This window comes from Hemiscyllium ocellatum, chromosome 22, assembly GCF_020745735.1.
Source record: "Hemiscyllium ocellatum isolate sHemOce1 chromosome 22, sHemOce1.pat.X.cur, whole genome shotgun sequence".
Taxonomy (NCBI): domain Eukaryota; kingdom Metazoa; phylum Chordata; class Chondrichthyes; order Orectolobiformes; family Hemiscylliidae; genus Hemiscyllium; species Hemiscyllium ocellatum.
Window position 1 is genome coordinate 57,687,162 of NC_083422.1, and position 23,470 is coordinate 57,710,631.

Consider the following 23,470-nt stretch of genomic DNA (forward strand, 5'->3'; position numbering starts at 1 on the left):
ATGGCAAAGCAACCCACCCAGTTTAATGGCAATTGGGAAAACAAATACTGGACCTATCAAGGATGCCCACATCCCATGAAAGAATAAAGACAAGAAATTCTGGACTACAACCCATCATTGTTGGCAGTCGATCGCTAATGCGTATGACTTCCACTTTGACAATTTCATGTCACTGGTCATGGGTTCCGTGGGTCCCTGTGTAGCTGATAAACCTAAACCTACAGCCGCATCTTCAACTACACATTTGACAGTCCTTCCAGGAGGTGGAAGTGGCCTTTGGTCGAAATTACTGACATTCATTTCTCGGATTCCTTTTCTCTACCTCCTCTTGCCAATGGGTATTCTCAAAGAATTGTATCCCTACAGACAGGGGCTTCCTCCAAGTCAGTTTCTTCTGATCAAGGGTCTGGCATATATGGTGTATTTTTTGAGGGAAGCCTTCAGTGGGTCTTTGAAACACTTCCTTTAGCCTCCTCTCGTTTGAGTGTCTTCCTTGAGCTGGGCGAAGAAGACTTGCTTTGGCAGTTGGAACTCGGCCATCCTCAGCACATGGCCAGCCCAGTGGAACTGTTTTAGATGATCACGGGCTCAATGCTGGTGTTATTATCTGGTTCAAACATGCTGATGTTAGTACGTCTGTCCTCCTGGCAGGTGTGGAGAATCCATCTCAGACAGTGTTTATGATCCTTCTCAATGGTCTTGAGGTGTTGTCTACACATAATCTAAGTCTTAGAGCCACAAAGAAGACTTGGTAGGATGGCAAAGTCATCTATGCTCTGTTGGAGGAGAATTCTCAAGCATCACTTAATATTTTTTGCAGAAGCACACTGAAGAAGTAGTCTAACCCTCAACTTCAAGAAGACTCAAATCCTTTACAAACCCATCGATGGTCAAGTTCTGGTCCATCCCACCATTAAGATCAACAGAGAAGTCCTCCCAAATGTGGAAAATCTCCTCCACACATAATCATAAGCACAGAAGAGGTCCTGCAACCTACCAAATCTGTACCATTAAAAATATATGACTTACTACATCCAGTCCTACTGTCCTGCACTGGATTCATAGTCTTGAATGTTGCAACACTTTATGTGCTCTTTCAAATACTTTTTAAAGGTTGTGAAGCTTCCTGTCTCAACTACTCCCTCAGGCAATGCATTCCAGAACCCCACCACCCTCTTGATGAGAAATGTTTTCCTCAAATCCCTTATATCTTCCTGTAACCTAATACTTTCTTCCTTGCTGTCAGCTACTTGGCCATTCTATGTCATCTGCAAACTTACTAATCATCCCTCTTACATTCTCATCCACATCATTTATGAATAGCACAAATAAATATGGTATGCCACTGCAAACAGGGCTCAAGTCACACAAACAGCCAAACGAGTCTTCAAATGTGATATCCATACCAAGATACTTGTGTATGAGACAGTTATCTTTCTGACTGCGAAACTTGGACCATATATAGATGTGAACTGAAGACCCTTGAGAAGAGTGCAAACCATGCACGTGTGGGAAACATAGATTTAATAACAGTTATTCTGCCACAGAGACTGTTATCAAGCAGATCATTGGGGTGCTTAAACAATTCTTCCACTGCCTGTTCACGGAATTGCTACAGTGCAGAAGGTGGCCATTTAGTCAATTTAACAGCATCAGTAATGTTGAGATACAAGTGTGACTTATATTTTTTTTTAACATCATTTACTTATGGGTTTAGATTTTTGATTTTGAACTATTGGCACATAGATTTTGGGTGTGTCTTAAGGGATTTAATGAGTAACTTGTCAATATTTCTGTAGCCATGGTTATGTATTTTTAAGTAAGAAGTGTGAGAGGAGTAGTTTTGGAGGTTATTAGATATTTGTTTACATTGAGAGGGTTTACGAGAGAACAAAGTAAATAGTAAAGTGGATTAAGCTTTCAGATAAAGGGTCCTAGATCTTTCGAGGGACTTGAGGGAACACCTAAAGCTTGCAAAAATGTGATTCTTTTTGTTTTAATTTGGGTAGTTCTCCAACAGTTGTGGCTAAACTGGATATGTAAAGCAGTTTGTTCTGAGAAAGAAAGAAGATAGTTTAAAATTTTTAAAACTACGTTCCAATAGAGTAAGGTGTTTAGTTTAACTTTCCAGACCATAAGTGTTTGGTTAAAACACAAGAGCTTTATTTGAAGCTCAGACAGTCTAAGCTGAATTATATGAGGTATCAACGACATGCTATCAGATTCTCAGTGGGAACTAAAGTCACAGCTAAGTCAAACCATTTGTGGGACAGAGAAGAGCATTCTATCTCGTGTAAGTATCCAATGGGGGTGCTGTTGGGATTAATGGAATTGTATTTTTACCACGTTTCAAAACCTTTAAATATATAAATAAATTTGTTTTGTTTTACCTAATCTTCATTTTTTGACTAATAAACCTATGTTTTATTGCTAAACCCAAACCTGAAGCATTATGTGCTCATGTTTAAGTGAGACACCACCTTGTTAAAACTAAAAACAATATAATATATTGAGCCATATTTCAATTTGGTATTTCTAGTGATAACATTATATGGGAATATAACGTTTGGGGACCCATCTGGGATGTTCAAATTAGCTGGATTTATGTGAGCTCTGTGTCTTTCTTTTTAAACTAATGAGTATGTGATGGTTCTGGACATAAATTGTGGTGATGTTTATTGCAGGGTAATTTGAAGACAGCTTTATGTGTTGCTATGATTTTTCTTGAAGTGAAAGAAAACAGCAGTGGATTATTTGAAATCTTTGACTAAAGCCAAACTAAGAGAGTCTGCAGATAAAGTGAATGTACAAGTAAAAGCGGGATGTCACAATAATGACATTCTTCAGAAGATTATCCAACATTGGATAACAGAAACCTGAAACCACAAGTGGGATGTCACAACTGGGATCAGCTCTGATTCAGATAGGGAAAAAAAGAATGGAATTGGAGAAAGATAAAAATAAAAGTCTTGAAATTAAAGAAAAGGAAAGGTAGAAGGTAATAGAAAGGGAGGGGAAAAGACAGAGGGAGATGGAATTAAAACAACTTGAACTCCAGAGAGATAAAGAAATTGGAGAACATGACATGGCCATAAGACAGGCCATGAAATTTCAACTGCAGGTCATTTTGGTATTATGTAAACAGAGGCTAAAAGTTAAGATACTTTTGTTGGCCAGGATTGTGTAAAGATGAAGTCAAATTTTGTCATACATGCCATATGTGTCAGGTGGTGGAGAAACCCCAAATCTCAAGAAAACCTGTACCTTTAATTCCAATACCAACTTTTGAAGAACTGCTTAGCAAGGTCTTAATAGATTGTGTTGCTCTCTAGTGAAAACCAGGTTTGGGAGCTAATATCTTTTAATGACTATGGACATTTCCACAAGATTTAATGAAGCAGTGCCTTTGGGGAAAATTATTCCAAGTGGTAATGGAAAAGTTATTTAAATTTCTTTATAACATATGGATTTTCTAAACAAATTACAATCCGTTCAAGACACAAATTTTATACTGTAAATATTGAAAGAAATGATGATAAGTTAGTGCATAAAACAGTTTGTATCTACTCCCTATCACTAACAATCTCAAGGTTTATTGGAAAGATTGCATCAAACTTTGAAGATCATGATTAGGGTCTATTGCCAAGAATGGCAATAATTTAAATGCCCTGTGATATCAAATTGTTGAAAGCTTAAGACAATACTATTCCAAGCATGGCATTCTTTTAGATTAAATATTTATTGCATTTTTAACACTTTACTTAAAAAGGACATAAAAGCCAGAGGGTGGTTCATGTGTGGAATGAACTTCCTGAGAAAGTGCTGGATGTGGGTACAGTTACAATGTTTAAAAGACATTTGGATCGATACACTAATAGGAACAGTTTGGAGGGATAAGGGCCAGGAACAAGCAGGTGGGACTAGTTTAGTTTGGGATTATGTTTGGCATTGACAGGTTGGACCGAGGGGTCTGTTTCAGTACTGTATGACTCTATGACTGATTGATCTGGGACCTGCCGTACAAATACAGTGGATCCATCAGCAGGCCAGAGGCTGGAAATTCTGTAGTGAATTACTAACCACCTGACTCTCCAAAGCTTGCCATCATCCACAGGCACAAGCCAGGAGTGTGATGGAATAGTCTTCATTTGCTTGGAGAAGTGCAGTTCCAAAAACACACAAGATGTTTGTCAAAGCAGCCACTTGATCAACACCACATCCAACACTTTCAACATTCATTCTCTTTGCAAAGGGGCACAGTAATAGTACTGTGTACAATCTGTAAGATGCACTACAGTAACTCACCCAAGGCTACACTGCACATTCCAATTCTACAACCTCTGCATATAGAAAACCATTGGTAACAGACACATGGGAATATCACCACCTGAATTTTCCCCTTCCCATCACACAATATTCTGAACTAGACCTATAAAATATTCTTTCACTATCAAAATTCTAACAGCGCTTTTGATGGGGCAACACCGGGGAGATTGCCATGGTTTAAGAAGCCAAATCACTGCCACCTTAGCAAGGGTAATTAGGGTTTGAGAATAAATGCTAGCCTTGCAGGTGACATTCAAATCCCCTGAATGAATGAAAGGATTCCACTTTACCCACGGGGATTAAAGTTTACAAATAATATCAGAAATTAAGTACATAGTCACAAAAAAATGGCTTGAATACCAGTTCAAATCAATACTTGTTTTAACTTTGCAATACATGTTTTTGAAAAGTTACACTTACTTTGCACTTTAAAAATATGATGTTAGTAGTCCATCCCATTTAAACAATGGGAAGGTTTTGTCTTCTTGGCTTTGATTGTTTTAACATATGACTCAAATTCTATTTCCTTTTTCTCTGGCATGAGGAGTTAATGTTTGGCAGTATAACATGGTGCTGTAAGCACTTCATGTAATACAGCATTTCTGACCAGTTACTTTACTCAAGATTGCTGGACTCTTAGTTGACATTTTCCTTTCTTCCTTTCCCACTCCTTTTGCCAAATAGTGTATTTAAGCACACAGTATATTAAAATACAGCCCTCATGAGATCAGTTCTATTTTGGCAAATGACAGCTCATCTTAAAACAGTTTACTTGAGATGAAAATAAATTAAAAGTAACAAATTTGACTTTGATCTTAATATATGTGAAATCGCATTAAAACAATTGGGTCAGATATTTGACATGCAGGGCTATTGCCAGACTGGATAAACATCACTCAAAAATTAAAAAGAAAAATATTGGGAGAATTTCACTCAGGCTACGAGAAAGACTAAAATAAATCCTTTTTTCATTTTTTGATAGATTTTATTTTTAAACCAGCTTTACTGAATATACAAATTGTCAGTACATTCTTGTTCAAAGCAACTGTTCCACAGATGGAAACAGATAGATTGTACAATGTAAGCAGAAAACACAACTCAACAGACCCTGGACTCATTATGTTTTGCTCATTTATACTGATTTGATTTTCAAAATGAAAGTGTAACTCATTGTAGTAAGTTCTACTATTAGTTCTGCTAATTTCAGAAAGTTTGCAAAGAGGCTCACTATTCATGAAAATTAAATTTCAATGTTGAAACCTGTCAGACCTTGCTAGACATAATGTTTTGAAAGAATTACATAGAATACACAAAAAAGGACTAGCCTCTTGGCCCAATCAATACATTCTGGCATTTACAATCTACTGAGTTTCCCTCCTCTAATTCTATCAACATAAACCTCTTCTTCCTACTTTCTCATTTGTTTATGTAGGTTCCCTTCAATTGCATTTATACTATTTGCCTCAGTCACATCCTGTCATAGTGCATTCCATATTCTCAACATTCTCTAGACAAAGTGGTTTTTTCCAAAGTTCCTGTTTGATTTCTTGATGACTACAGTAATATTGATAGTCTCTAATTTTACTCTTCCACACACGTATAAACATTCAAGAGGGCTAGGTTATAAGGATCTCCTGAAGATGGGAAGGTGGTGGGGTTTTGGGGCAGTGGGGAGAAGAAATTTCAGCAGCAGGTCAATTTCAAAGTGCCAAGCCAAATTAACTATTTCATCCTCCACCAGACCAGGCTGCTGGAGATCTTCACTCTAACCTGCAGGGAGTTTAAGTGGATTCAAACAGAAAAGTGAAATCCCTTGAAAAGATGGGTATTCACTCCTCTATGATTCCTCAGACAGAGACACAGAAGTTGCATATAACCTACAACATTTGCTCAGCTGGACAACCATTCAGCAGACCACCAGGCTCCAGAAGATGCGATTCATGAGTGGTCTGGTCAGACCACATTTGGAATATTGTGAGCAGTTTTGGGTCCCATATCTAAGGAAGGATGTACTGGTCTAGGAGGGAATCTACAGGAGGTTTACTTGAATGATCCCAGGGATGAAGGGCTTGTCATGTGAGGAGTAATTGAGAGTACTCAATCTGCACTCGATCAAATTTAGAAGGATGAGGGAGAATCTCATTGAAATTTACATAATATTGATAGGCCTGGATAGAGTGGTCGTGGAGAAGATGTTTTCAATAGTAAGAGAGACTAGGACCCAAGGGGACAATCTCAGAGTGAAGGGAAGCCCCTTTAGAACTGAGATGAGGAGGATGTTCTTCAAGCAGAGGTAGAATCTGTGGAGCTTATTGTCACAGAAGTCTGTGACATTTACCATTTTTAAGATAGAGATAGGTAGGTTCTTGATTAGTAAGGGGATCAATGGTTATAGGGAGAAGGCAGGAGAATGGGATTGAGAAACATATCTGTCATGATTGAATGGTGGAGCAGACTTGATGGGCCAAATAGCCTAATTCTGCTTCTACGTCTGATGGTTTTATGGTTATGTGGTGACCTCCAATAACCTCCTATAAGTATTTCAGTTATTGTTGTTGTCTGCTGCACTCTCCATAACATTACCCTTCAGAGAGGTGTGGATCTTGAGGGAGGTGATGCCTGATTGCATTAGCTTACTGGCAAATGATCTGGAGCTGGAAACAAGGGGAGGAAATGAAGACGCTGAATCAACCTGTGCTGCTTCTGCATGATAAAGTGGCCTCTGTTGTCACCTTCCCAGAAGAGGTCTTTTCTCCTCTCTTTCCAAGCCTCCAGCACTGGATCCAGTCAATATTGTTGAAATTCTGGGTACCAGACGTCTGAATCCTATAACAATTCTCTTTGTCCTGGTAAAGTGGATGGCTCTAGCACAATTTCTCTGTCAGGACAATAACAGCTTCAGTAATAGCTGCAGTGGAGTTTCTAAATTAATTCCACATTTCATCTGACCCATCTCCATTCTTGTCCACATCAGCTTTAGGAGGACAGGAAAATTGTCTCCATACTAACAAAGGACTCACCTTGTGAAGAGAGTTTCTGACCCAGCTCCTCTTTCAATGGGAAACTGACTAAAGTCACAACTTTATCAAATGTGTTCCCTTTATTGGTAGAGTAGACAGAGAATAAGTTTCAATATCAGCACATGGAGGTGGGGAGCAGGTGTTTGTTTTTGTGTCAGAAACCCACCTCTATGCAGAAAATTCAGCCATCTGTCTCTGTCTACTCTGTCAAATCTGACTTTGAATGATTAGGAAATAAAGTGGCTTCAAAGTGAATTCGATAAGCCAAATGAGTGAGCAAATACATGGCAGGTGCAGTAAAATGTGGATAAGAAGGTAGCCATTCAATTCAATTGACAAAAAAAAAGACATTATTATTTGAATGGTGATAGATTCAGAAATGCTGATGTACAAAGGTGTTCATGTACGACAGTGACTCAAAGCAAATATACAGATACAGCAAACAGTTAGGAGGACAAATAATATGTTGGCCCTTATTACAAGAGGATTTGAGAATAGGAGCAAGATAAGTATAGGGAGAAGCAAGGTTATCTTGCTTTAGCTGTACAGAGCCTTGGTGAGACGAAACTAAAATAGTGTGTGCAGTTTTGGTCTCCTTACCAAAGAAAAGATAAACTTGTCACAGCGTGATATAGTGAAAGTTCACCAGATTATTCCACAGATTGGCAAGTTTATCATATGAAGAGAGACTGGGCCTGCATTCACTGGAGTTTAGAAGAATGAGAACTGGGTAGACTGAATACAGGAGAAGGTCTTCTGTCTGTTGGGACATCTAGAACAAGGATCATGCTCCCTGAATATAGGGTAGACCAATTAGAACTATGACGAGGAGAAGCATCTTCATCATGGAATCCCTCCAGTATGAAAGGAGGCTATTCAGCCCATCGAGTCACACCAACCCTCTGAAGAGCATCCCAACCAGACCCACCTCATTTCTGTAACCCTACATTTCCCATGGCCAAACCACCTATCCTGCACACTTTTGGATTGTGGGAGGAAACCTGTGGACCTGGAGGAAACCCATGCAGACACATGGAGAATGTGCAGATTCCAGCCAGTCACCGGAGGCTGGAATCAAATCCACGTCCCTGGCACTGCGAGGCAGCAATGCTGACCACTGAAACACCCTACCTGATCTTCAATCAGAGGGTGGTTAACCTGAGGAATTCTCCAACACACAAGATAGTGGAGCCCAAGTCATTAAATATATTTAGGTAAGAAGTAAATAGACTTTTAGGTACTAAAGTTGCAAAGAGCTTGGGGACAGAGTGGAATTATGGCATTCAGATACAGGATCAGCCAAGATCATATTGAATGGCAGAGCAGGCTCGAATGGATCAAATAGCCTATTCTCACTCCTGTTTTCGGTGTTTTTATGTTTTCAAAACCTGTTCTAATTTTAAAGACCTGTAATAGGTCATTGTTCAGAGTTTTGAAGAGAAAAGAAATCCGCAATCTGTTCATCCTTTCTTGATAGATATAGCCTAATGATTCTGGTATAATTCTTGTATATTTTGCTGCACCCTCCACAGTTTCTCTGTATGACAATCAGAATTTAAAGCATTATTCCAAATGTTTTATAACCAAGGTTCTGTACAAATTTAGCGTGAATTCTCTAATTTTTAATTCAATCCCTTTAGAAATAAGTCCAAGACCTTGACATTCTTTTGTTTTACAACTTAATTAATTGATGTTGCTGCATTTAATGAATTGTGTATTTGTGAATCAAAGTGGATACTATGGCAACAGGGATGCATATGAAACTGAGAAATGTTTGCTCATACACCAGCTTTTTATCATCTTTCTAAGGAATTGCGTCAGTGTTTCCTTTATGACCTTCTATTTTCTTAAGTTATTTTTGACCCTTTTGTTTGCCAGTAATTTCTTGAGGAGAACAAAATGTTTGAAAAACGTTTGAAATCATATCTCAGACTTTAAATGTCATCATGCAGCTTACATTTTAGCCAAACTATCACTGTGTTACCAACTCGATTCAAACATTTTTGCTGATGCGAGAACATAATCATTAATTATAAATTTCTTATAAGTGTCAACATGTTATGAAGATTACTGAAGTAGAGATATATAGTTCAATTAGTGGAAAGTAGTATTTTAAATTGGAGACTTCTTATTAAAATTGTATGTACTCTGATATTCAATCCATCCTCTCTGCTAATTCGCATTTTACATTTAATATGACTGTGAATTACCTCTACTGCATTTTTAATTAAGTGCACATTCACTGCATCGGGATAGTCAATTAAAGGCTAATTATGTTCTACAAAATTCAAACAAAGAACTCTTTACAAAACAACTATTGTTCGCACTGAATTTCTGGTTTTTGAAAAGAAGTTGCAGCTTACAAGAAGTATTTGATTCCAATAACCAAGTTATATCTACTCAGCTGGTCAGGTAGCAACCGAGGAGCAGGAGAATCAACATTTCAAGCATAAGCTCTTTATCAGGAATGTCCTCGCTTTCTAGACTCCTCACTTTCTCCTCTGGATAAGGAGAAGGTTGTACCCAATTCTGCGCTCATCCTGATGGTCACCTTTGTGTCTGTGGCTGTATTAAGTTGTTTGTAGACCTTCAGTCACACAAATACGAGTGCCACTACATACTGAAGTTCTACCTGTCCCTTGTCAAATCCTTGTGGCCATTGTATGCTCCAAGTACTTGAACTGTTCTATACCATCTATCCCTTGTGGAAAAATTTACAAAGAAAAACATCTTTGACCACATGCCCATCAGAAATGAGCTTAAGATCCTGTGGGAAAGGAGAGGGTGAATCCTGCCAGGAGGTTCCCAGAATAGACTGCCAAAGTCATTTGGCAAAATGCTACACCACCAGAATTTTCCAAAAAGCTTGTCTGATGGTTAGAAGGGCACTGCCCATCATATCCTTCATGCATAGTCATAGAGTCATAGAGATGTACAGCACAGAAACAGACCCTTCGGTCCAACTCGTCCATGCCGACCAGATATCCCAACCCAATCTAGTCCCACCTGCCAGCACCTGGCCCAAATCCCTCCAAATTGTTCCTATTCATGTACCCATCCAAATGCCTTTAGATGTTGTAGCATCCTACCAATTACTGTGTTCCCTTTCCTGGTTAGTTTTTCCCAAATGCACAGCCTTATTCTTGTCCAGATTGAACTCCATTTGCCAGTGTTCAACTTGACAAGTACATTGATGTATTCTGACATTTCAAAGCTTTCTTCTTTAGTATCAACTACTGGGCCAACTTTTGTATAACCTACAAATTTCTTAAACATTCCACCCCCATAATCAAGTCCAAATCATTGATATATCCCACAAAATTCAAGGGGTCTAGTACTGAACTCCGTAGTTTTTTAAAAATCATTCACAGGATAAGGGTGTCATTGACTGGGCCAGCATTTATTGCCCATCCCTAACTGCCTAGAGGACAGTTAAGAGTCAACACATCACTATGAGTCTGGAGTCACATGTAGGCCAGACGAGGTAAGGATGGAAGATTTCCATCCCTAAAAGACATTAGTGAACCAGATGTCTTTTTCCCCCAACAATCAACAATGGATTTATAGTCATCATTAGACTCTTAATGACAGATTTTTTAAATCACATTTAAATTCCATCGTCTACCATAGCAGATTTTTGCTTATTTTGTCTTTGAATCTGGGTCCCCAGAACATTACCTGGGTCTCTGAATTGATAGTTTAGTGATAATACCACCAGGCCATCATCTCCTATAAACTACCCCAATGGAATCAACCTTCCAATCACAAAAACACTCACTGACCATTTTTTAAAAATAATTAATTCATAAAATGACAGTGTCATTGGCTAGACAATGTTATTGCTCATTCTTAATTGTTCTGGGAAAGGCAGTGTTAGCTTCCTTCTTGAATCTGCAATCCATAAGGTTTAATTGTGTGTGTGTGTGTGTGGGGGGGGGGGAATCCACTATTTTCATCCAGTGACAGTGAAAGAATAGTGATATATTTCCAAGTCAGAGTGACGAGTGGCTTGGATGGGAACTTGGTGTTCCGATAAACCTGCTGCCTTTGTCCTTCTCAGTGGTGTGATCAAGAGTTTAGAAAGCGTTATTATAGAATTATAGAGTACAGAAAAGGCCACTCAGCTCATCAAGCATGTACTGCCAAAAATATACTACTACCCACACGAGGCCCATACCCCTTAATGTGTTGTCTAATGTACCGAGGTTAATTGTTGAACCACATCAAATATACAAATCTCAGCAACATTTTTCTTGTCTTCTGAGAAAATTCAATTCAGTTATTCAGACATTACCTTCCCTTAAGAAATCTCTGCTGACTGTAATTGATTAATCCCTGTCTTTCTAAGACTTTTCCCACCATTTTGAAGTTTAAGTATTTTCTTCCACTGATTTGTCATAGAGTCATAGAGATGTACAGCATGGAAACAGACCCTTTGGTCCATGCCAACCAGATATCCTAAATTAATCTAGTCCCATCTGCCAGTACTTGACCCATATCCATCTAAACCCTTCTGATTCAGGCCAGTATCCACCTTCATTCCTAATGTACAGCTTATGCTCGAAATGTCGATTCTCCTGCTTCTCGGATGTTGCCTGACCGGCTATGCTCTTCCAGTACCATTCTTCGACTCTGATCTCCAGCATCTGCAGTGCTCACTTTCTCCCTTCCTATTCATATGCCCATCCAGATGTCTTTTAAAAGTTGTAATTATACCAGCCTCCACCACTTCCTCTGGCAGCTCATTCCATACATGCACCACTCTCTGCGTGAAAATGTTGCCCCATCGGTCCCTTTTAAACCTTTGCCCTCTCACCCTAAACCTTTGGCTTCTACTTCTGGATTCCCCAACCCAGGGAAAAGACCTTGTCTACCTACCCTATCCATGTCCCTCATGATGTTATTAACCTGTATAAAGGTCACCCCCTCACTCTCCAACATTCCAGGGAAAACAGCCCCAGCCTATTCAGCCTCTCAATATATCTCAAACCCTGACTGAATGGTACTTTCCTTTAACAGGAAGCCTACCCACACCTGAGCAATGCCTCGTATGAATTTCAATGCTAATGCAACATATTGTGCCCCAATGATTGGCTGATCAAGTCAAATCAGGTGTTCCTTTGTCTGTTAGTAAAAGGCAGAGTAGAGATTGTACTTAACCATTCACAGGCATCGCCAGAACTTGAGCTGCCTGCATCTGGGAACTTGGCGTCACATCAGCTGGTTGGGCTGTGTGATCTCAGCAGATCACAATTTCTGTGTATTTGGGCATAAGCAAACAGTGTAATCTGCATGTACCTGCATCAGTGCAAAGCAGATAGCAGCCCATGGTACTGCCTGCTCCCATGAGAGCAAGGCAAATTTGTGTTGCGCTACTTCCAAAGATGTTTTTGCCTATTTTATATTCATAATGTTAATAGCATATAGTTAGTAATTTGTTTCAAGTCTTGGTGCACTGCCAGTATTTTGTTAAAACTTCTGTGCTATCACAAATATGGTGTTTAATTGATCTGTTCTTCTCAAAACATTACCTATAGGCTTATGAGTGAGCATTCAAATGCCAAAGCAACAAAAGCTCACCGCCACCTTCTCAACAGCAATCAGGAATGAGCAACAAGATGACATCCCTTGAATGAACAAAAAAATTCAAACTGCCAAGAATATTGTCTCTCAAAATAATTAGATTGCATGCTTTGTGATAATGGTCTTTCTGCCAGTAGACTCATTTGATACTGCAACAGCTGATAAGTTACAAGTTATGGAAGTGGACAGTACGCTTGTGAACCTCCTGTAGTCACAGACACCAGACATGCCATGATACTGAGACAGTTGTCCAGAAATACTTCCTTTCCACAGCTCTGCATTACAAATTGCTAACAGAATTGGTGATCACGTGGATTCTTGGCTCTGTCGGCTGTCTGGCAGCTGGAGGTACATGGACAGCTGGATGGTTGATCAGTTAAGCAGGGGATCAGCTGATGGATCAAATATTGGACCACAAGTCAATATCCCTGACATGAGCAACACTCATGGAGTTGAATGAGGAAGACTGGTGATGAGAAGAACAACATTCAAAATTTCAGCAATCTGAAATAAAATTTGGAGGCTCTTGGTGATGGCATGGTGGCTCAGTGGTTAACACAGGAGTCACAGGACCAGAGACTCAGGTTCGATTCCACCCTCAGGTGACTGTGTGGAGTTTGTACATTCTCCCCGTGTCTGCGTGGGTTTCCTCTGGGTGCTCCAGTGTCCTCCCACAGTCCAAAGATGTGCAGGTAAGCCAGATTGGCCATGCTAAATTGCTGGTAGTGTCTGGGGATGTGCACGCTAGGTGGATTAGCTGTGGGATATGTGGGGTTATGGGGATGAAGCAAGGGAGTGGGTCTGAGTGGGATGTTTTTCAGAGGTTCAGTGTGGACCCAATGGGCTGAAAGGCCTGGTTTCACAATGTAGGTTTTCTATGTATCTATGATCTTCTAATTCGCATTATTTTTAACATGAGCCCTCTCATGTTATGATGGATAACTGAAATAGATTCTTGAATAAATTACTGCTTGGTCTCAATTTTCCCTTGTTACTCTGTTTCATGTTTTCAAACATTTACAGTGTTGGGTTATGTAGCATTAGTAGATACTTATTTTTCACTGATGTCAGTAGTAATTCAAATTCTGTGGAAAAGTAAATTCAATGGCTTTCAGTTCCTTACGGCAATGCAAGTATAAGACAGGCAACTGAAATATGTGATTTAGTCAATAAAAACAAACTGACCTTTTACCAGAATCCCAAGGAACAAAAAAAGAACATTTAGATATATTTATTGCCTGAACAATACTAGCTGTTAAAACCAGCCTTTCAAAACAAGCTCAAGGTTACAGTTGGGTGTTAGGATTCTGAACACAAAACAACTGGCATGATCTGAAAAGATATTGTTGTCTCAGGATAAAACTATTAGAAACAACTAATTATGCTTATTTTATTCTCAGAGAGTTAGGTAACAGGAGAAAGTGGCAAGATTACTAAGAAGAATTAGAATGTTCTTGCTCCAAGTACCTGATAAAATTTTATCATGTTAAATCTGCCTCTAGGCCTTCTTGGCACTATAAAAACGGAAATGTCTGATATCTATGAATATAGACACAAGTTAATAATTTGACTGCTCTGTCATTCTTTATCTTACCTGCTCCTCACTGTTAACTCACTAACACTAGGATTAAGTCATGATTTGGAGATGCCGGTGTTGGACTGGGGTGTACAAAGTTAAAAATCGCACAACACCAGGTTATAGTCCAACAGGTTTAATTGGAAGCACACTAGCTTTCGGAGCGACGCTCCTTCCGTGTCGCTCTGAAAGCTAGTGTGCTTCCAATTAAACCTGTTGGACTATAACCTGGTGTTGTGTGATTTTTAACTAGGATTAAGGATAGGGAAATCATCTTACTCAGTTATTCCCATTCACATTACCAATTAAAAATTGGTCAAAATCCACATGCATATGACAGCATCAAGGGTAAAGATTTAAATAAGTTCAAGCAAGAAAGTTATATTGTGTTTAACAACACTCAGACTTTGCTTATGAGTATAAAATGGGTGACAGTAAATTCTCAATTCACTTTATTTCTACACAATTCTACCAATTTGCATTGTGATGCCATTGGTGTGAGATGGATTACAAAAAACATAAAACATAAAACAATCCTACCGGATAAAAGGTTAGATCGTACATGCTTCCACTGGGTATGTTTTCAGCGGGGATTGTGGGGGCTAGGGTAAACGAGTGAGGGGTGCAGGATGTACATTAATTAGGGAGGATGCTCAGGCATCTTTGCAACAATTCCTGAGCTCCTTTCCATAACATGGAGAATGAGCAGATGCCAAGATCAGCAGCCCACCAACTATACGTAAATGAATAATTAAGGATCAATTGAGCTTATTGAAAGTGCAATTAGCCCAAATATTATCCTGCCCATGCTGTAACATAATTGACACGGGCCAGCAGGCTGGATTGAGCAGGCCCTTTCTTTAAAGATTTTAACAAGTGTGGGAAGGAGGTGCATATGATCTACAAAGGATGTCCTTTGCACATCAGGAGCACACCCTCAATGGTAGTACTCCTCTTTCTTCTGACATGAATTTTAAAACCACTGCTCCAACACACTCCCTCCTCCCAAAAGTTGCCAATGCTCTCTTCCTAAGCTCCCTTTACCAGGGTCCAGGGATTCATTAGAATCTTTATCCTGGAACACTCTGGAATTCTGATGTTTCTGGGGTGGCTGACAGTGCCGGACAATCTGATTGGCTAGCAGCAGAAAATTGGACTTGCTTTCACTGAGGGGTGCAAGCCCTCCTATTTATTAAGTTTGGCCACCCAGAGTGTATTACGGCTGCGGGAAAGGTTTGTCTGGAGTTTGTTGGTTGGCTGGGAAGAAGGACAGTGGCCAAGTAGTCCACACCCCTGCAGTTTTCTGTGCAAGACTTAAAACAGAAGGATTAGATAAGTCTTTTCAAGTCAAACTTAGTGGGGCTCATCATTAATATCTGAAATTGAGTTATTTAAAGCACCGGTGAATGGCTGAACAGATGCATCATGCAAATTCACTATGTGACTATACATTCTGTAAGCCTTTTAGTGATCTATCTTAACTGCAATTGTAGAAAAGTATCATCAATCTTTCAAAGAACAGTCCAATAGACTTACAGGTTTAGTTTATCTCTGAGCAGGGAAGCAGAACTGTTCAGCGATTGTATTACCTTAAGAATTTCATTTACTGACGCAGCACCTCCTGGGAAAATCTTCTCGATTTTTACAACAGGTTGCACTTTAGATTCAATCCCACCAGAAATACTGATCCCTGGAGTTAAAGGGCAACAAAGTAAAATTGTTTAAGCTTTCAGAGCAACTCTTGATAAAGTGACTAAACTCAATATTAAATTTTATTGTACGTGGGGGGAATGCTGGAGTAGAAAAGAATATTTAGACCACCATTGCTTTTAAATACGAGCCACCCAGTCGAGTCACCTGCAGTCTTTGATATTCTAGCCAATTTCTTTCTGAATGTTGCAATAGAAAACAAGTTCAGAGGAATCAGGGAAAAAAAATGAGGAAATAATCAAAAGAGCAGAAAATCTCATCACAGGACTTTGGTGAGCTAAAAGGAAGAAAGCAGATAGTTAGACACCATTAAGAGATATTTCAGTGAAGTAACAGAAGATGTTAAAAAGAAACAGAAGCTGTAAACAGCAATAATAGTATACAACCTAATAAAGGAAAAAACTTCATACTCACACAGGAATCATTTTTACCAACAACTTCCTGCTCTCTTCGTTTATCCTCTGACTGTAGAATAACCTGATTTTTCTTTCTTTTCTCTTATTTTTTATATTCCATTGAAATGTTTCTATCTTTAGTATTCAACTTTCAATTTGAAAAGTTAGATATTGATGGCATTGTTGCGTACTTTCATCTTTTATTCTTTCTTTGTCTTTCAGCAATTGCAGCTCTCTTTTGATTTCTATTCTTTAACTGGAGTTAAAGGGAAAACTCTACATCCTGCAGCGAGTAACTCACCTTCTGATTCCCTAAAGCTTTCACACACCATCTACGAGGCAAAAATCACTTGCCTGGATATGTGCAATTCCAACAACATTCAAGAACCTTAACATTATCCAATACAAAGCAGCCTGTTTGATTGGCACCATATCTGCAAACATTCACTTCCTCCATCACCTATGCTCAGTAGTAGCAGCAATGAGCATCGCTCAAAATATGCATGATAAAAATTCACCAAGGGTCCTTAAACAGATCTTTCCAAATTCATAGCTTGAATGATAAGGATACTACTTGCAAATTCCCATCCAACCACTCTCCATCCTGACTTAGAAATTTATCACCATTCCTTCAGTATTACTGGGTCAATATCTTGGAAATCCCTCCCGAAAATACTTCAAAGACATCAATTGCAGTGGTTCAAGAAGGCAGTTCACACCAACTTTTCAAGACTAACTAGGGATGGCCAATAAATGCTGACATAGAAGCAATGGGTAAAAAATGATGTCTGCAGATGCTGGAGATCACAGTTGAAATGTGTTGCTGGTTAAAGCACAGCAGGTTAGGCAGCATCCAAGGAATAGGAAATTCGACGTTTCGGGCATAAGCCCTTCACCAGGAATGAGGAGAGTGTGCCAAGCAGGCTAAGATAAAAGGTAGGGAGGAGGGACTTGGGGGAGGGGCGATGGAGATGTGATGGGTGGAAGGAGGTCAAGGTGAGGGTGATAGGCCGGAGTGGGGTGGGGGCGGAGAGGTCAGGAAGAAGATTGCAGGTTAGGAGGGCGGTGCTGAGTTGAGGGAACCGACTAAGACAAGGTGGGGGGAGGGGAAATGAGGAAACTGGAGAAATCTGAGTTCATGCCCTCATCCCATGAATGAAAAACTTTCCCTTTTTTTCAAATATACTATCTTTTTTAAAAATAGTAGAATAAAATGCTCAATTTTTTTTATTAAAGAGTATATATCAATTGCCTGTATTTATTGGCATTGGGGTCGAATGCATAGCATGGGAGCATAGCCATATGTAGAACAAATCAGGCAGGGTAGCAGGTTCCCCTTGCTGAGCCAGTTAAAATTTTTGTATCTCATGGCAATTCAACAATTTCATGAGCTGAGATATGGTGTATTTTCCACAAAGTAAATGTTTTAAAGACAACTAACTCTACTAGGGAGAGAGTCTATGGGATGAAGATTCCCAAAGCATCACCAGCCTTAACACTGAAGCCACAACCCAACGAAGTCTGCTGGTCAATCAGAAGCCGACAGCTTCTGAAAGCTGTTGATAATGTTGGAGCCCTAGGCTCCACAGCACTGAAGGTTGTAATGGTGAGAAATGAAATCTTTTAAGAGGATCGTGGGGAGAGGGAGGTCAGTAGGGCCAGAGACAATGGCAGAAGGGCACTCTTCAGCAGCTACACACTTGCCCATTATTTATGCCCGTGGATGTATCTTCAGTTTGGGAAAAATAAAGGTCCCTCAATCTGGCAGGCAGGACACTTTTCTCTCCTGTAGGGAAGACAGGAAATAGGGCCAGTGGAGGTTTGAGGCCTGAAGTGGTGTAATTCATGGGAGCCTTATTTGGTAGGTTCCCTATGGACCTTCCTGTCCATAACCAAATTACTGAGATATCAGTAGGGGATAGGAATCCCAGCAGTAGCCTGACCAAGTATTTGCCCTTACTGCCATGTGCCCTGCCACCTCTAAGGGGAGGGAGGAAATCCCACCTATGGTCTCTTTCTCCTTGTCACATCTCACAGTTATTAAGATTTTTAAAGACAGTTTCACTGCACAATGGTTCAGTGGTTAGATTTGAGTGGTGCTGGGAAAGCACAGCAGATCAGACAGCATCCGAGGAGCAGGTACTCTTCATCAGGAATGACCCAAAACATCGATTTTCCTGCTCCTCAATGCTGCCTGACCTGCTGTGATTTTCCAGCACCACTCTAATCTAGACTCTGATCTCCAGCATCTGCAGTCCTCACTTTTGCCTGGCTTAGCGTTTAACACTGATGTCTCACAGATCCAGGGATCCGGATTTGATTCCAGCCTCAGACAACTGTTTGTGTCTGTGTGGGTTTCCTCTGGGTACTCCAGTCTTCTGTCACAGTCCAAAAATATGCAAGCCAGTTGGATTAGCCATGGGAAATGCAGGATTATGGGGAAAGTGTAGGGGGCTGGGTTTGGGTAAGATGCTCTTTGGAGGGTTGGTGTGGACTCAATGGGCCATATGGCCTGTTTCCACCCTGCAGGGATTCTATTATGATTCATTGGTTCCTGAGGTAACATTCAAGGTGGAGGAGAAAGTGAGGTCTGCAGATGCTGGAGATCAGAGCTGAACATGTGTTGCTGGAAAAGCGCAGCAGGTCAGGCAGCATCCAAGGAGCAGGAGATTCGACGTTTCAGGCATAAGCCCTTCTTCAGGAATGAGGAGGGTGTGCCAAGCAGGCTGAGATAAAAGGTAGGGAGGAGGGACTTGGGGGAGGGGTGATGGAGATGCGATAGGTGGAAGGAGGTCAAGGTGAGGGTGATAGGCCGGAGTGGGGTGGGGCGGAGAAGTCAGGAAGAAGATTGCAGGTTAGGAAGGCGGTGTTGAGTTCGAGGGATTTGACTGAGACAAGGTGGGGGGAGGGGAAATGAGGAAACTGGAGAAATCTGAGTTCATCCCTTGTGGTTGGAGGGTTCCTAGGCGGAAGATGAGGCGCTCTTCCTCCAACCGTCGTGTTGTTATGGTCTGGCGATGGAGGAGTCCAAGGACCTGCATGTCCTTGGTGGAGTGGGAGGGGGAGTTAAAGTGTTGAGCCACGGGGTGGTTGGGTTGGTTGTTCCGGGTGTCCCAGAGGTGTTCTCTGAAACGCTCCGCAAGTAGACGGCCTGTCTCCCTAATATAGAGGATTCAAGGTGACCAACTCTGGGCAAAACAAAATAAGATACACTTTGCCTTTTGGGGTGCTTTCAAGACCTAGGTGAAGGAGGGAGGCCTCATCATTTGCTGAGGGTGCTGACGGTAGGTTAGGTTTGATTTGTAACTTTGTCACCAGCCCTGATTCTGATTCTGCCAGCTTAGGCTCCATCCCTCTGCAAGGAGTTGCTGTTGAAACCTGAACACATATCACCAAACTACCATACCCAATGCGTGCAGAAAAAAAATCTGTAGAACCAGGAGAAATCTGGGACAATTATGTTTCAGGAACGCCTGACCTAGGTCATGGCATGCAAGGCCAAATTATGTAATGGTCCCAGAAAATTAAGTACGGTTGCTCACCCTGGTGATACTTGATTTTACAATAGTAAATTAAATCAGAAACCACTGGAAATCCTCTTGTAGCTCTGCTGCATTGATGGTGGAAGAAACAGAGCTAATACAGAGATAATGATTTGGATATTGATATTGGGATGGGAATCCCACTGATAGCCTAAATGTGGTGACAGTGTGGTGGAGAGAGAAACAATTCCACTCCGGCAGTCTGTGGGACCCAGGACCGTATTTTATATGCGCAGTTAGCCAGCCATCCTTGTTAAAGGATGGTGGCCCAGACCCAGGTACTGCTAGTAATGAGGGACTAACAGTTCTACAGTGCTACTGGAAGTGTTGGCCACTGCTGGTGCTTCAATTGGAAGAGGAAGCTACAGATGGACAATGTCCTCACAACCAAACTTTATAGGGTCCAGGGCCAGTCAGAAAGGGCTAAGGGATTGTGAAGAATTGGTGAAGATAGGTGGCATCATTGCTGTGGGGGCAGTAATTCCAACCAGGATTCCTTCCGTGGGTTATAACATGCTCCGATAAGAGAACAATACCTTTACTCCTAATCCAATTGGTAAAATGCTTGTGAGGATGCAAAGTGATCCTTAATTGGTCACTTAATTGTTTCAATTGACCGTGAGCATTGTGTGCTATCTGCTACCTTCCAACTCGCTAACAAGAATGGTATGATAGTGGGAATACAATGCTAACCCATACCTTACTTTCCTTCACCATCCCTTTGTCTCCCATCTGTCCTCAGAAAGCTGGTAAAATTTAGGTGGGTGGTGGGAATTTTGTATTTTGGTGCCCAACCTCATAGAGTCATAGAGATGTACAGCATGGAAACAGACCCCTCAGTCCAACTCGTCCATGCTGACCAGATATCCCAACCCAATCTAATCCCACCTGTTTGAATATTGCATGTAATTCTGGATTCCTTCCTACTGAAAAGATGTTGTGAAACTTGAAAGGGTTCAGAAAATATTTACAAGGATGTTGCCAGGGTTGGAGGATTTGAGCTATAAGGAGAGGCTGAACAGGCTGGGGCAGTTTCCCCTGGAGCGTCGGAGGTTGAGGGGGTGACCTTATAGAGGTTTACAAAATTTTGAGGGGCATGGAGAGGATAAATAGACAAAGTCTTTTGCCTGGGGTCAGAGAGTCCAGAACTAGAGGGCATAGATTAAGGATAAGAGGAGAAAGATATAAAAGAGATCTAAGAGGCAACTTTTTCACACAGAGGTATGTGTATGGAATGAGCTGCCAGAGGAAGTGGTGGAGGCTAGTCCAATTGCAACATTTAAAAGGCATCTGGATGGATATATGAATAGGAAGGGTTTGGAGGGATAAGGGCCGGGTGCTGGCATGTATCTTTTCTCTTAAAATAGGATCACTGCCCAGAAACTAGCCTGATGGACTCTGTACAGAAGGAAGGACTTTGTAGAAGAAAATTGAGCATTAATATCCCAACAATTAAGGAGAGTCAAGGGGAGAATTGAGTATGGTGACCATTACAAAGGAGAAAGTACTTGGTAAGCTAAAAGGTCTAAAACTTAATAAATCTCCTGGCCCGGATGGGCTACGTCCTGGAGTTCTGAGGGAGGTGGCTGAAGAAATAGCGGAGGCATTAGTTATAATCTTTCAAAAATCACTGGAGCCAGGGAAAGTCTCAGATGATTGGAAAATCACTTTTGTAAACCCGCCTTGTTCAAGAAAGGTTCAAGACAAAATATGCAAATTAAAGGCCGATTGGCCTAACCTCGGTTGTAGGTAGAATCCATCGTTCAGGATGAGATTTCTAAATTCTTGGGTCGAATTAGACCAAGTCAGCATGGATTTAGTAAGAGGAGGTCGTGCCTGAAAAACCTGTTAGAATTCTTTGAAGAGGTAAAAAGTAGGCTAGACCAGGGAAACCCAGTGGATGATATCTACCTAGACTTCCAAAAGGCCTTTGATAAGGTGCCTCACGGGAGGCTGCTAGGTAAGGTGAGCTACTGGCATGGATTGAGGATTGGCTGTCTGACAGAAGGCAGAGAGTTGGGATAAAAGGTTCTTTTTTGGAATGGTAGCTGGTAACAAGTGGTGTCCTGCAGGGTTCAGTTTTGGGGCCGCAGCTGTTCACTTTATGCATAAATGATCTGGACGAAGAGACTGGGGGCATTCTGGAAGTTCGCCAATGAAACAAAGTTATGTGGATAAGCAGGTAGTTCTGAGGAGGTGGAAAGGCTACAGAAAGAATTAGGTAAAAACAATGACTGCAGATGCTGGAAACCAGATTCTGGATTAGTGGTGTTGGAAGAGCACAGCAGTTCAGGCAGCATCCAAGGAGCAGCAAAAATCGATGTTTCGGGCAAAAGTCCTTCATCAGGAATAAAGCAGAAAGAATTAGACAGTTAAGGAGAATGGTCCAAGAAATGGCTGATAAAACTCAATGTGAGCAAATGCGAGGTCTTGCACTTTGGAAAAAAGAATACAGGCATGGACTATTTTATAAACAGTGAGAAAATTCATAAAGTGAAAGTACAAAGGGATCTGGGAGTGCTAGTACAGGATTCTCTAAAGGTTGACTTGCAGGTTGAGTCCATGATTAAGAAAGCAAATGTTGGTTGTCATTTATTTCAAGAGGGTTGGAATATAAAAGCCGTGAGGTGCCATTGAGACTTTATAAAGCTCTGGTTAGGCCCCATTTAGAATACTGTGTCCAATTTTGAGCCCCACACCTCAGCAAAGACATACTGGCACTGGAGCGTGTCCAGTGGAGATTCACACGAATGATCCCTGGAGTGGTAGGCCAAGCATATGATGAACGGCTGAGGATCCTGGGATTGTATTCATTAGAGTTTAGAAGGTTGAGGGGAGATCTAATGGAAACTTACAAGATAATGCATAGCTTAGAAAGGATGGACGCTGGGAAATTGTTTCCATCAGGTGGGGATACTAGGATTTGTTAGCACAGCCTTAGAACAAGAGGGGGTCAATTTAGAATGGAAATGAGGAGCCATTTCTTCAACCAGAGAGTGGTGGACCTGTGGAATTCATTGCCATGGAGTGCAGTGGTGGCTGGGACGTTAAATGTCTTCTTGGCAGAGATTGATAAATTCTTAATCTCGCAAGGAATTAAGGGATACGGGGAGAGTGCGGGTAAGTGGGGTTAAAATGCCCATCAGCCATGATTGAATGGCAGAGTGGACACGCTGGACCAAATGGCCTTACTTCCACTCCTATTTCTTATGGTACTATGAGCATTCATTCAGTTCGCTCATATTAAATTGATATTCAGTTTTGTACAGCAGTCAATAGAGTTACATATCAGACCTCTACACAACAGGTGACCAATTT

The 23,470-nt window shown here is 40.9% G+C and overlaps 1 protein-coding gene across 1 annotated transcript in view; it reads right to left on the reverse strand.

Annotated features, from left to right (window-relative positions):
• The window catches only part of pdzd7a (PDZ domain containing 7a), a 95,934-nt gene that overhangs the window by 8,546 nt on the left and 63,918 nt on the right, over window positions 1-23,470 (reverse strand). Inside the window, exon 14 of the mRNA XM_060842285.1 lies at window positions 16,095-16,195. Within this exon, the coding sequence (XP_060698268.1) occupies window positions 16,095-16,195 (101 nt within the window). The remainder of the gene's footprint in view (window positions 1-16,094; window positions 16,196-23,470) is intronic.